The 13,471-nt window shown below is 36.8% G+C and overlaps 1 protein-coding gene across 3 annotated transcripts in view; it reads left to right on the top strand.

The window, feature by feature from the left end:
- Nucleotides 1-13,471, top strand: part of LEO1 (LEO1 component of Paf1/RNA polymerase II complex) — a 73,051-nt gene that overhangs the window by 40,358 nt on the left and 19,222 nt on the right. For 2 of the 3 annotated variants that reach the window (XM_040492705.1, XM_040492704.1), the window contains 5 exons: nt 3,566-4,318; nt 6,591-6,695; nt 9,518-9,612; nt 10,604-10,749; nt 11,521-11,605. In XM_040492705.1, the coding sequence (XP_040348639.1) occupies nt 3,566-4,318; nt 6,591-6,695; nt 9,518-9,612; nt 10,604-10,749; nt 11,521-11,605 (1,184 nt within the window). Of the gene's footprint in view, nt 1-1,385; nt 1,429-3,565; nt 4,319-6,590; nt 6,696-9,517; nt 9,613-10,603; nt 10,750-11,520; nt 11,606-13,471 lie in introns of those variants that run through there. The other variant, XM_040492706.1, reaches the window with a different exon arrangement.

The raw sequence follows: 13,471 nt of genomic DNA, 5'->3' as shown, positions 1-13,471 counted from the left end.
ACTGTGAGACCATGACCTGAGCCAAAATCAAGATTGGAGGCTTACCTGACTGAGCCGCCCAGGCGCCCAGTCTCTTTTTTTAAGACTGATTTTCTTTTAGGGTACTATTGATTTCCTTCTTGTTTATTTTTCTGTATAGTTTTTAGTTTTTTTCTTAGCGGTTATTCTGGTGATTACAGTTAACATCTTGAATTATAATATTCTAGTTTGGATTAATATCAACTTAATTTTAGCAGTACAGGCACATTTTTTTCTACATAGTTCATCCTCTCTTGCCTTTGTTGTTATTGTCACAAATTACATCTTTATACATTGACTTCCCAGTGATGTGGTTTTATAATTACTGTTTTATGTTACTGTGTTTGAAATCTAATCAAGAAAGGAGTTCCTAGAAATACATTGATGTTAACTTTTATAATTACCTATTTAGTTTCCTTATTCTTTATTTCCTCACGTGGATTCAAACTGCTGTCATTTCATTTAAGCTGGACAGGCTTTGTTTAGGAGGCAGGCCTAGTAGCAATAAACTCTGTTTTTGTTTGTCTGGGAATGTCTCAGTTTTGCCAGTTTTTTATTGATGTGAAATTCATATAAAATTAACCATTTTTTAAATTTTTTTTAAAGTTTATTTATTTTGAGAGACAGAGGGAGAGTGCAGGTGGGGGAGGGGCAGAGAGACAGAGGGGTACAGAGGATCCAAAGAGTTCGATGTGGGGCTCAAACTCATGAACTGTTAGATCATGACCCAAACCTAAGTCAGAAGCTTAACTGACTGAACCACCCAGGTGCCCCTAAAATTAATGGTTTTAAAGTGAGCAATTGGGTATTTAGCACCTTTACAATGTTTGCATCTTTTGGCTGTTTGAGTAGTGCTGCTATGAACTGTATTTAAGTTTATTTATTTATTTTTGAGAAAGAGCGAGCAAGTGCACAAGTTGGGGAGGGATAGGGAGAGGGGGCAGAAGATCCAAAGCAGGCTCTAGGCTCAGCTGTCGGTGCAGGGCCGGATGATACCGGCACTCAAACTCACAAACCATGTGATCATGACCTGACCTGAAGTCAGGCACTTACTGAGCCACCCAGGTGCCCCTGCTATGAACATTTGTGTACAAGTATTTGAATGCCTGTTTTCAATTCTTTTGAGTATATACATAGGGGTGGAATTGCTGAGTCATATGGTAATTCTTTGTTTAACTTTTGAGGAATTACACCATTTTCCAGAGGGACCAGACCATTTTACATTACTACCAGCAATATTCGAGGGTTTCATTTTTTTTCACATCCTCAGTAACACTTATTGTACATTTTTCTTTTTTTTTAATGTAGCCATCTCTGTTGGTGTCAAGTGGTATCTCATTGTGAATTCAGTTTGCATTTCCTAATGGCTAATGATGTGGAATAGACTTCTCATGTGCTCATTGGCCATTGGTATGTATAACTTTGGACAAATGTCATTTCAAGTCCTTTGTCCACTTTTTAATTGTGTAGTCTTTTTGTTGAGTAGTAAACATTGTTTATGTATCTGGATATCTGGGTACTAGACACTTAGCAGATACATGGTTTGCAAATATTTTGTCCTATTCTTTTTGTTGTTTTTTCAGTTTCTTGATAATGTCTTTTGTATAGAAGTTTTTCTTTTTGAAGAAGTCTGATTTCTGTATTTTTTCTTCTGTCACTTCTATCATGCTTTCATTCTGAAGTCTAGTTTTGCTGGGAATATAATTCTTGGTTGACAGTCTTTGTTCCATTATTTTGGATATGTTAATCCACTGCCTTCTCGTTTCCATGGTTTCTGACAAGAAATCATTGTTATCGAGAATTCCTTGTGTGGAACAAATTGCTTCTCTTGCTGCTTTCAGCATTCTTTTTTTTTGCCTTTGTCTTTAACTGTTTGATAATGCCGTGTGTAGGTGTGGATCTCTAATTTTATCCTATTTGGCATTCACTAAGTTTCTTGAATGTCTTTGATCACATTTGGGATGTGTTTGACCATTATTTCTTCAAATAATCTTTCTGCCCTTTCTTCTTCTGGGACTCCCATTATGTGTATGTTGGTACACTTGATGGTATCCCACAAATCTTTTAGATTTTATTTTTCTTAATTTTTTTCTCTTCTGTTCCTCACTTAATCTTCATTGACTTCTTCTAAAGTTTACTGATTCTGCCTTCTTCCTGCTTACATCTGTTCTTTAGCTCCCTAATGAATTTTCACTTCATTTATTGTATTTTTCAACTCCAGAATTTCTTTTTGGCTCTTTTTAAATAATATGTTTTAAAAAAATCTGTCTTTTTATTGATATTCTCTATTTGGTAAAACATCATTTTCATTGTCTGGGCTTCTTCTGGGATAGTTTCTAGCCTTTTTTCATACATATGGGCCATACTTCCTTGGTTCTTTGTATTTCTTTATAGTTTTTTGTTGATAACTTGTCATTTTGAGTATTATAATGTGGTAACTCAAGAAATCAAATTCTCTCCCTTCCTCAGGATTTGTTGTTGCTGTTTGTTGCAGTGGTTATTGTTTAGTGATTCTTTTGAACTAGGTTAGTAAAGCCCACAATCTTTGTTGTGTGTGGCCACTAAAATCTCTGCCCTTTAACATAATGGTCAGCTTGTGATTAGACAGAGATATCCTTAAATGCCTAGAACCAAAAACAAAAAAACAAAATAAGACAAAACAAAAAAAAACCTCCCAGTCTTTGCAGTTGGGTCTCTGTGTTGGGCAGGCTTTCAACTCTCAACCCGGCAGTTTACAACCTGTTTTTGCCTTCATCTTTTGCTTTAAGCACAGAACCTGAAGGTCAACTGGAAGTGAGAGCTTAGTACCCTCTAAATTCTTTCCTGGGCATGTGCACAGCCCTGGGCAAGTATGTGGCCTTCCAGATCTTCCAGATCTCTAGGAATATATATATATTCCTATATATATATATATATATATATATATATATATATATATTCCTATATATAGTATATATATAGGAATATATACTCCCTGAATGATGTAATTCTCCAGCCTTTCCTCTTAATTACTTGCCCCAAAGCTTCTTAGTTAATTACTTGCCACAACTACTATCCATTATCCCAGGCAGTGGCAACTAATACATTTGCCTGTAAATGTTTTTGGCAAACATTCCCAGGTAGCTGCCTTTGAGAGACTTCTAAGTGAGATAAAGTCAGCCCTTTGAGCCAGTCCAGTGATCCACCAGGCAGATCAAAACTAACAACCATGATTCTTTGTGAATGAGGTCCCTTCTGCTCCCTTTAGTAGTGGTCCACGTACCAGAAATTTGGGCTATCTTTAAGGCATTATTGAGCTGGGGAGTTGGGGTTGGAGTGGAGCAACAGGATAAATTAAAACATAAAGTTTTATTGGAGTTCACCTGGTTTTTCTTGTTAAGCATTCCCCTGGTTGCTGCAGCTTTTGGTTAGTTTTCTGAGTAGAGAGAAAATTGATTCTGATGGTTTTTGACATGTTTTCTCATTCCTTTTATGTTGGGATTGACTTTTGGTGCTCTTTACCTTGCCTTTTTCACTGACATGATTCTGTGTTTATATGATCTCATAGATTCGGATTCTGGATCAGACTCGGATTCTGATCAAGAGAATGTTGCTTCTGGCAGTAATGCCTCTGGAAGTGAAAGTGAGCAAGATGAAAGAGGTGATTCAGGAAAGCCAAGTAATAAGGAACTGTTTGGAGATGACAGTGAGGATGAGGGAGCTTCACATCACAGTGGGAGTGATAATCACTCTGAAAGATCAGACAATAGGTCAGAAGCTTCTGAGCGTTCTGACCATGAAGACAATGACCCCTCAGATGTAGATCAGCACAGTGGATCAGAAGCTCATAATGATGATGAAGATGAAGGTCATAGATCAGATGGAGGGAGCCATCATTCAGAAGCAGAAGGTTCTGAAAAAGCACATTCAGATGATGAAAAATGGGACAGAGAAGATAAAAGCGACCAGTCAGATGATGAAAAGATACAAAATTCCGATGATGAAGAGAGGGTACAAGGATCTGATGAAGATAAGCTGCAGAATTCTGATGATGATGAGAAAATGCAAAACACAGATGATGAGGACAGGCCTCAGCTTTCAGATGATGAGAGACAACTGTCAGAAGAGGAGAAGGCTAATTCTGATGATGAACGGCCAGCAGCTTCTGATAATGATGATGAGAAACAGAATTCTGATGATGAAGAACGGCCACAGATGTCTGATGAGGAGAAAATGCAAAACTCTGATGATGAAAGGCCACAGGCCTCAGATGAAGAACACAGGCATTCAGATGATGAAGAGGAACAGGACCAGAAATCAGGTAATGCATTTATGAGAACCAAAATGGTTTAGTAGAAGCGTCCATATACAGCAGTGGTGCAGTATCCATGCCCACCTTTAGTACCTGTTTTTCTCTTCTGTTCCTCCATTTCAGCCCTTTCTAAGTATACGTTTTGCTTTAAATTTTTCCCCCTAATCCATTTATTTTTATCTACCATCATTTGTTAATTGATGATAGATCAAGAAAAAAAAGAGGACAGTCTCCAGGAAAGATATATGGTGCTTAAGTAGCTAGGTAGTGAATGGAGTTGGTTCCATTTCTGTGGGTAACTGAGAAGCATGCCTCAGGTGAGAATAGATTTGCCTGGGGAAAAAAAGCAATGACATTGAAAATCTCCATAGGGTAGTTGTACTGACTTGTAAATCTCATACTCCAGCTCAAGGTTTTTGAGATCCAAAATTTGATCATCCAGAGGTAATTAGGCTCCAAGGAGTTCATTCAAACTAGTCACTTATACTGAAGTATAAGAAACTAGTTTATAAACATTGAGTTGCAAAATTATTGATTTTGAGAGGATCAGTTATTTCTCTCTTGTCATTGTATACTTGCCGTTGGGGAAAATCGACATTGGATACCAGATGGTAATATCAGGAGGTTGCCTGGGGAGTATAACATCCAGAAGATGAAAACGTGGCTGGATGATCTCAGTGAGCTATGGTAGCTTGACACATGCATCCTCTAGAGAGATGTGCTTGGGTCAGAATACTTATTTCTTAAAGCTGCAGGAAACACATAGCCTAACTTTGGCTACTGACTCCCTTTTATAATAGTTATGTACACTGTTCTTCTCAAGTTAACACATTCTTCGTATAGAATATTGAAATTTGGAGATCTTGTTTCTTTGCATTGTAAGAGTCACTTTGGTTAGGTTAGAATTCTTAAGTAATACCTAGATTGTTTCATTTCCATAGGTGATTGATTATACTCACATATTGATCCTGTCAGCTTAGATATGGGGGAGAGGGCCTTTAATCCTCTAATACATACTCACAGGACAGCATTCAAGACCACATTTTGGCATTATTTAGGAGGAGGCCAAAGAATTTCGAGAGATGGATAAAGGTCTGTCTAGACTACAGGACTGCAATAAGTATTCAATAACTAGTTTTGGGTAGAGTTATTTGTACTGGTAGCAGAATCATTAAAGTTCATGAATTACTTCCCCAATAATAGCAGACTAACCTAAGGCTAGGGTTATGGTGGGGAATCTTATAGCTGGTTATTCTGCTTAACTCTTACCTAGATCGACGTGGTTTTCTTCAAGTTGACAATTAGGGAAATAGTTGTACCATCCAGAGATAGTGACATACAGTTGACTCTTGAACAACATGGGTTTGAACTCTGTGGGTCTCCTTATATGCAAGGTTTTCATTAAATATAGTACATTATTATAAATGTATTTTATGATTTTCTTAATATTTTCTTTTTTCTAGCTTTGTTGTAAGAATACAGAGTGTGTAACATACCAAATATGTGTTAACTGTTTATGTTGTCAGGAAGGCTTCCAGTCAACAATAGGGTATCAGTAGTTGTTTTGGGGGAGTCAGATATTATTTGTGGATTTTTGACTGTGTTGTGGGGGGGGGGGCAGTGTCCCTAACCTCCATGTTGTTCAACTGTATTTGTCTCTTCCATTGATTGCAATGTTTTTATCTCTGTTTTTCTTTTTTTGTAATGAGTCCTATATAAATTTGGTCATAAGTTTCAGTACCACTTTTTTCATTCTATCAGGTTTTTCTGCTTATAGAAAATAATGTTCCTTGAATTAATTTTATTTTTAAATTAACTACAGGTTGTATGTGTATGTACAGTTCTAGTAGTGTTAACGCATAAATATCTTTGTGTAACCATCCCACAGTCAGGACGCAGAACAGTTCTGTTAACCTAAAAAACTCCCTCATTCTGTCCCTTTGGTAGTCACATCCTTTCTCCACCACTGTCCCCTGACAATTACTGATCTGTTTTCTCACTGCACTTTTGTCTTTGGGAGAATGTCATTAGTAAAATGGAATCAGATGTAGTATGTAGCCTTTTTTTCTTTAATTTAGACTTCTTTCACCTAGCAGGATGCATTTGAGATTTATCTAAATTGTTAACATGTATCGGTAGTTCATTCTTATTTATTACTGAGTAGTTTTCCATTGTATGGGTACACCACAGTTTGTTTATCCCCAGTGTTGCTTTTAAAGCACAGAATTCAAAGTTAAGATATGACTGTGATTATGAAGAACTTCTAATTCTACCCTTACAGAGTCTGCAAGGGGCAGTGACAGTGAAGATGAAGTTTTACGGATGAAACGCAAGAATGCAATTGCCTCTGATTCAGAAGCAGATAGTGACACTGAGGTACCAAAAGGTATTCCAGTTACTTCTTTTACATATATATATTTCTGTCTCTCTTTCTTCATTTAACTGTAGTGCGCTGTCGACTCTGGACATTTACCCCAGACTACAAGATCCATGGAAAAGAGTGTGGATACACTTAGTGTACACAGGGAAGTTGTACAGATATGAGAAATCATTTATGCTTAATCAGTTGGAGAAGAACCTGTTGCTGCTGCTTTTTTTCTTCTTCTTTTTTTTAACCTAAGCCCTATGCCCAGCGTGGGGCTTGAACACATGACCCTGAGATCAAGCATCGCATGCTCTACTGATAGAGCCAGCCCCACCCCTCTGCTTCTTCATTTATAGTTAGATAAATCTGTTGTTAGGAGGCTGAGGCTCTGATTGAAGTGGCAACGTCCATTTCTTTAGTTTGAATACTGATAGTTTCAGGACAACTAGTTCTTAATTCCTTAGTAGGTTAATAACACAAGAAGGACTTGATTCTTTAAAGCTATGGGTTAGATGAAGAAGTCATAAAAACCCAGGATTAAGTAAGGTAGGTTTGTTAAAAGGATAAAAGATCTGCCTGTTCATCTCTATGGGTGACTGTTTCAAATGGCAGATTGCTGTACAATACAGATGTTAGTGTAAAAGTTTCCACAAACATAAATTTGATAGTTTCATTACACACAACCATTGTGCTAAATGGTAATTAGGCATTAATGTTAAATACCTTATATAAATTATTGTAAGTAACACTATAAGTAAAGCAAATAGAGGGTCAACTAGAGAGAAAAGGAGAGAGCTGGCAGAACAGGAAGTTGTGGGATTTACTTAAAGATCTTTGGATCTGTAGCTAGTGGTTATGTGCCTGGACTTTGGAATCACATGATCCAAGTTAGAATCTCTGTGGCTCCACTTTCCAGCTGTATGAAGTTTGGTCAAATCAGTTATTTACTACCCTTCAGTTTTCTTCCCTTTTACAAAGGGAGATGATGCTAGCTGTCTTAGAGGGTTGGTATCAGAATTCGATATATTCATTCTTTTATTTAGCTCGGTTGTTTATTGAGAACCTACTGTGTACTAGTACTGTTCTGGGTGCTGGGAATGTAGCAATGATCAACATTCTGGTAGGGTCAGGGTAGGTTAGGGAGACTGATAATGACACGAAGTAAATTAAACATACACTATGTCAGATGGTGTTAAGAACTAGGAAGAAAATGAATCAGAATGGACATGAGTTGGGTGGTATTTCATTTTGATTTTATCATACAGATGAACTTGGCAGAACCTGGACCTTCCTTGCCTCCCTTTTTTTTTTTATATTTTAATTGTTATGGCTTTATTTTTTTAGAGCTGTTTGTGTTTTAGAGCAGTTTAGGGTTCACTCTGGAATTGGGGGAAGATACAGAGATTTCCCACATACCTCCTGCCCTCACACATGCATAATCTACCTCATTATCAGCATCCCCCACCAGAGCGGTACATGTATTACAATTGGTGAACCTACACTGATACGTCATTATCCAAAGCCCATAGTTTATATTACGGTTCACTCTGGTTCACTCTTGGTGTTGTACATTTTGTGTGTTTGGACAAATGTGAGTGACCTGTATCCATCATTATGGTATCATATCGAGGAGTCAGTTTCACTGTCCTAAAACCCCTCATGTTCTACCTATTCATCTCTCCTTGCACCTAACGTCTGGCAATTGCTGATCTTTTTATTGATTCCATAGTTTTGCCTTTTCCAGAATGTCATATAATTGGAGTTATATAGAACGTAGCCTTTTCTGATTGGCTTCTTTTACTTAGTAATGTGCATTTCCTCCATGTCTTTTATGGCTTGACCGCTTACTTTTTTTTTTTTTTAGGACTGAGTAATATTCCTTTGGATGTATCAGTTTATCCATTCACCTACTGAAGGACATCTTGGTTACTTCCAAGTTTTGGCAAATATGAATAAAGCTGCTGTAAACATTTGTTTGCAGGTTTTAGTGTGGACATAAGTTTGCAACTCCTTTGGGTAAATACCAAGGAGCATGATTGTTAGAGCATATGGTGAGAGTTTGTTTAGCTTTCTAAGAAACTGCCAGGCTGTCTTCTAAAGTAGCTATCGCATTTGCATTCCTGTGAACAATGATTGAGAGTTCCTGTTGCTCCACATTTTTGCCAGCATTTAGTGTTGTCAGTGTTCTGGATTGGGGCCATTCTAGTGTGTTGCCTCTTCTTTTTTTCAGGGCTTTTTTTCTCCCCTTTGTCTCAGTAGCTCTCTCTCATGGTTTTATTGTAGACTATATCATTGCCAATGATTGTAACTGCTCTATAATCTCAGTTTCAAGCAGTCTACTTTCTGACCACCCTCCTATCTTTCTTTCACCCCCTCCTCTACCTTTTGTTTATTGGCTTATTACAGATTATTGTTGTTGTTTTACCAAACTTAGCTGAAGTTCTGCCTCTGATGAGAGGGGCCTGGATAGACAGGGGCCTGCATTTTTAAAACTTGAGGGACTGTGTAGAGAATAGGCCTGTATTGAGGGCTTGAGCCCCAAATGTGAGTATCTAGACTGTAGGAGGACATTTGGGCTCCTGGAGAATAAAGGAAAACAGAAGAACAGGTTGCAGAAAATGAAGGGAAAATAAATGTTTCCTCTACAGCCTTGCCTTTCCCTGAATTTGCCCCCTTCCCCCTCCATAGGTACTCTGGTCACATCTTTGAGAGCCAGGTTCAGAGTTGTGTTTGTGTAGTTTCCTGGTGCCTGGTCCAGAAACCTTGGGACTATGTGGAAGGGATAACTTTGAAGAACTTTTGTAATGTATATTAATACTGTGAATTTTTCCTCTATATTACAGATAACAGTGGAACCATGGATCTATTTGGAGGTGCAGATGATATATCTTCAGGAAGTGATGGTGAAGATAAACCACCTACTCCAGGACAGCCTGTTGTAAGTAAAATTGCCAGGGTGAACTGTGCCCTTATTGAAGGCTAAGTAAATGTTTCAGAGATTAAGGATCTCTTTTATGCCGAGAAGAGAAGTTGCTAACTCTTTTGCAATATAAAAGTACAATGAACAGATGACTTTCTTAGTTATGTAGGGAACACATGTTTATAAAGGGGAGTAGGAGTAACCACCCTGGTACATTCATCCGCGGGAATGCCATTCAGCAATGAAAAGGTTGAAGTATTGATACACACAAGAACTTGGATGAAAGTCCAGGGTATGCAGTGTGAGAAAAAGCCAATCCCAAAAAGTTACGCACTCTATGATTCCACTTACATAGTATTCTTGAAATGACAAACTTACAGAAATGGAGAAGAGCTTAGTGGTTGCCTGAGATTTAGAAGGGATGAGGGTAAGGACAAAGTGGATGTAGCTATAAAAAGGTGATATGAATCTTTGTAATGATGGAAATGTTCTGTATTGATTATATCAAGGTCAATCTCCTGGTTGCCATATAGGTTTTACAAAGTGTTACCACGGGGGAAACTGGATATAAACAAAAAGTAAGTAAGTGCCTGGCATGAGGTTGGTGCCATGCTGTAAGAGAGGAGACTGCAGCGATCTGTGACTGGAAAAACTGATTTAAATGTCTTTCTTGTTCATGCCAAGAAGTGTGTACTGTTGATAATCTTCTCTCATTTTAATTGAAAGAGTGACTCCTGTTGGTGAATATGTGGAAGACAGATTTATCACAAAAGAGATTTTTTTTTTTTTTTAAGACATCTTTTCTTACATTGATGCTTCCGAACTGATCTTGTTTCCCTTGCAGTTTTTGGTGGACGCTGAATGGGTAGGGATGGGGACTGAGGGCTGTTTTAGCTCCAGAGTCCCAATACCCTTCTTGTCTACCTAAGTCATTAAAGTGTGGAAGTTGAGCTAGGCTAGACCATTTCTAAGGTTCTATCAAGCTCTAAAATTCTGTTTCTTTTACTAGGATGAAAATGGATTGCCTCAGGATCAACAGGAGGAGGAGCCAATTCCTGAGACCAGAATAGAAGTAGAAATACCCAAAGTAAACACTGATTTAGGAAATGACTTGTATTTTGTTAAACTGCCCAACTTTCTCAGTGTAGAGCCCAGGTAAGGGGATCAGTTAAAAGCATTTCTTAAAAAAAAAAGAAAGAAAGAAAAAAAAAGGCGTTTCTAGATGTTGGATAGAAATATGTGGAATGTTGATATTTTTCTGATTTTACATTAGTTGGCTAATCACAAAATGGAATATCGATCATGTGTCTCTGAAAAAATAAGCATATCTTGTGATAGAAAAAGTATGGACTGATGTTAAAGGAGACTTTTAATGTTTGTTTTTAGCAGTTGATACGTTCTTATGAGTTAATAGAAATTGCAAGCCTTTGGGTGTTTTTCAACTAGTGCAGCCCTGAAAAAGCTGAAATTGGGAGTGGTGGAATGTGCTAGAGATACTAAACGTGTCCACTTTAGCTGCCATTGTGGATGTAGAAAAACTAATGGTTTGGGACAGTTAAACAGTGTTGATGGATATTATTCACTAAGTAACATATAAGCTTGGTTCATTTTTTTTTCCCTAGTAAAATGATGTAGAAAGCTAGAGCAGGTATGCCCTGTTCTTTGGAAGACATATAAAAGTAAAGAATATTTTGAATATTTAGCCTTGCTTTTCAAGCAGTATGTATTAGCACCAAATTTCAAGAAGGGGCAGTAATTTGAATACTTCCTTGAAATTGAACATGAAGGTATTTATTTGACCATTATGATTTTTCATTATATTATGATTTTTAGTATAATGGAGTATGTTAATAGAGATGTTATTAGATAGCTGTAATGTTCCTTATAAAATGTAATTAATAACTTTATTTTAAAAACAATTTGTAGACCTTTTGATCCTCAGTATTACGAAGATGAATTTGAAGATGAGGAAATGCTAGACGAAGAAGGTCGAACCAGGTTAAAATTAAAGGTACTTTTCCATGTTTTACTCATTTAGTTTTTCCTTTTCTAAAGTAAAACCTGGGGATATTCACTTGAGACTTGAGCTTTTCAGAATAATTTATGTTTTTCTTTTCATAAATAAATTGTCTTTTCAGAGTATTTTTAGGAAGGAAATATATAGCTTTTTCTCTGTAAAGGTGGCACTTTTCCATCATTGTTTTCACTCTTGTATGTTTTTGATGCTTAAATTAATTAGCTTCTTCCTTCAAAGTAAGTAGCATTGTGGTTTGGTGGTTAGAATGACTACCTCCATATGTACTGTGGGTTAAGTTCTAGCAACTTGCTGCAGGAGGATGTCCTTCAGGCTCTTTGATCTATGGATAAATAAATCATATACAAAAAGAATTTATTACTAATACCTTCTGGTTACTCTTGTTGACTATTAGGAGAGATTTTTATTATGCTACATTCCTATTAATGTTTCTCTTTGATATACTTTGTCTCTCCACAGAGGGCCTCTAATCTTTAATCAAGGAGGGTGTAGTTTAAGCAGATCCTTTAAAGTTGAGTTGTACCAAAGAATTAGAAGCAGTTGAACTTACAGTACTATCACTGGAGCTATCCTTTTTTAATTCATAAATCCAAAAGATTGCCTATGTAAATACCTCATTTTTCAGTGGATATTGCATATGCTGTTTGAATGGTAAGTGGCAGTCCGGCATTCTTAGAATTCAGGGGCTGAATTTTTACAATAATTCCATCTCTTCAAGTGTAATAAATCTACAAGCATCTAAAGAACCTTATACAAGTTATTTCTATCCAAAATGCATGGACTTCCAGAGCTTTTCAGTGAGATTTCACCAGTCCTTTTTTTTTTTTTTTAATTCCTTCCTCTTAATGGAAATATAAATCAAATGAGAAAATGGAAATAGACACCAATAACTCGCTCCAGGTCGCACAATTAATAGGTATAGTTTTTAGACTGTTATTTATTTACTTACTTTGCTGTCCTTTTTCTTGCCTCTTCCCTTCTCCCATTAGCTCATCTGTTAATATTTTTCCTTTGAGATTGTGTATCTATTGATACAGGGTTAGGACTATGAATTTTTCATGCTTATTTTAGTGCCTCTAACATTATTTTACCACTTTTCATTATTTCTCATCATTTATATAAATTAATGTGGTAGTTTGTTATTAACTCCTTATTGATTTTTTGCATTTCCCCTTCTATTAGGGTACAGCAAATACCAACATATCTATTTTCAGGCCATAGAGTGTCAGACTCCAGTATAGGCATCAAAGATTATAAATGAGTATTTTACTCTAAAACTTTGAGGCTTAGAGTACAAAAGGTTGGTGTGTAACTATTTTTTAATGGTGCGTGATGGAAAATAATCCTGGATGCTTTCTTTTTTGCTACATTATTTTTTCAAATATTTATTCAAATTTAAGTTAGTTAACATATAGTGCAATATTGGTTTTAGGAGTAGAATTGAGTGATTCATCATTTACAAATAACACCCAGTGCTCATCACAAGTGCCCTCCATCACCCATCTAGCTCATCCGTCACCCCCCTCCCATCATCAACCCTCAGTTTGTTTGCTGTCTTACTTATTTATTTAAATTCTCTTTAAATCCAATTTAGCATATAGTATAATAATTTCAGGAATTGAATATAGTGATTGATCATTACATATAATACCCAGTACTCATATCAACAAGTGCCAAGTGCCCTCGTTAATGCCCATCACCCATTTAGCCTGTCCCCCCATCCAGTACTCCTCCAGCAACCCTTAGTTCTATTTAAGAGTCTCTTATAGTTCACCTCCCTACCTCTTTTTATCTTATTTTTCCTTCCCTTCCCCTGTGTTCATCTGTTTTGTTTCTTAAATT

This window comes from Herpailurus yagouaroundi, unplaced genomic scaffold (genome assembly GCF_014898765.1).
Source record: "Herpailurus yagouaroundi ecotype Mexico unplaced genomic scaffold, PumYag 184, whole genome shotgun sequence".
NCBI classification, from domain to species: domain Eukaryota; kingdom Metazoa; phylum Chordata; class Mammalia; order Carnivora; family Felidae; genus Herpailurus; species Herpailurus yagouaroundi.
This window is presented reverse-complemented; position numbering and strand designations above follow the sequence as displayed.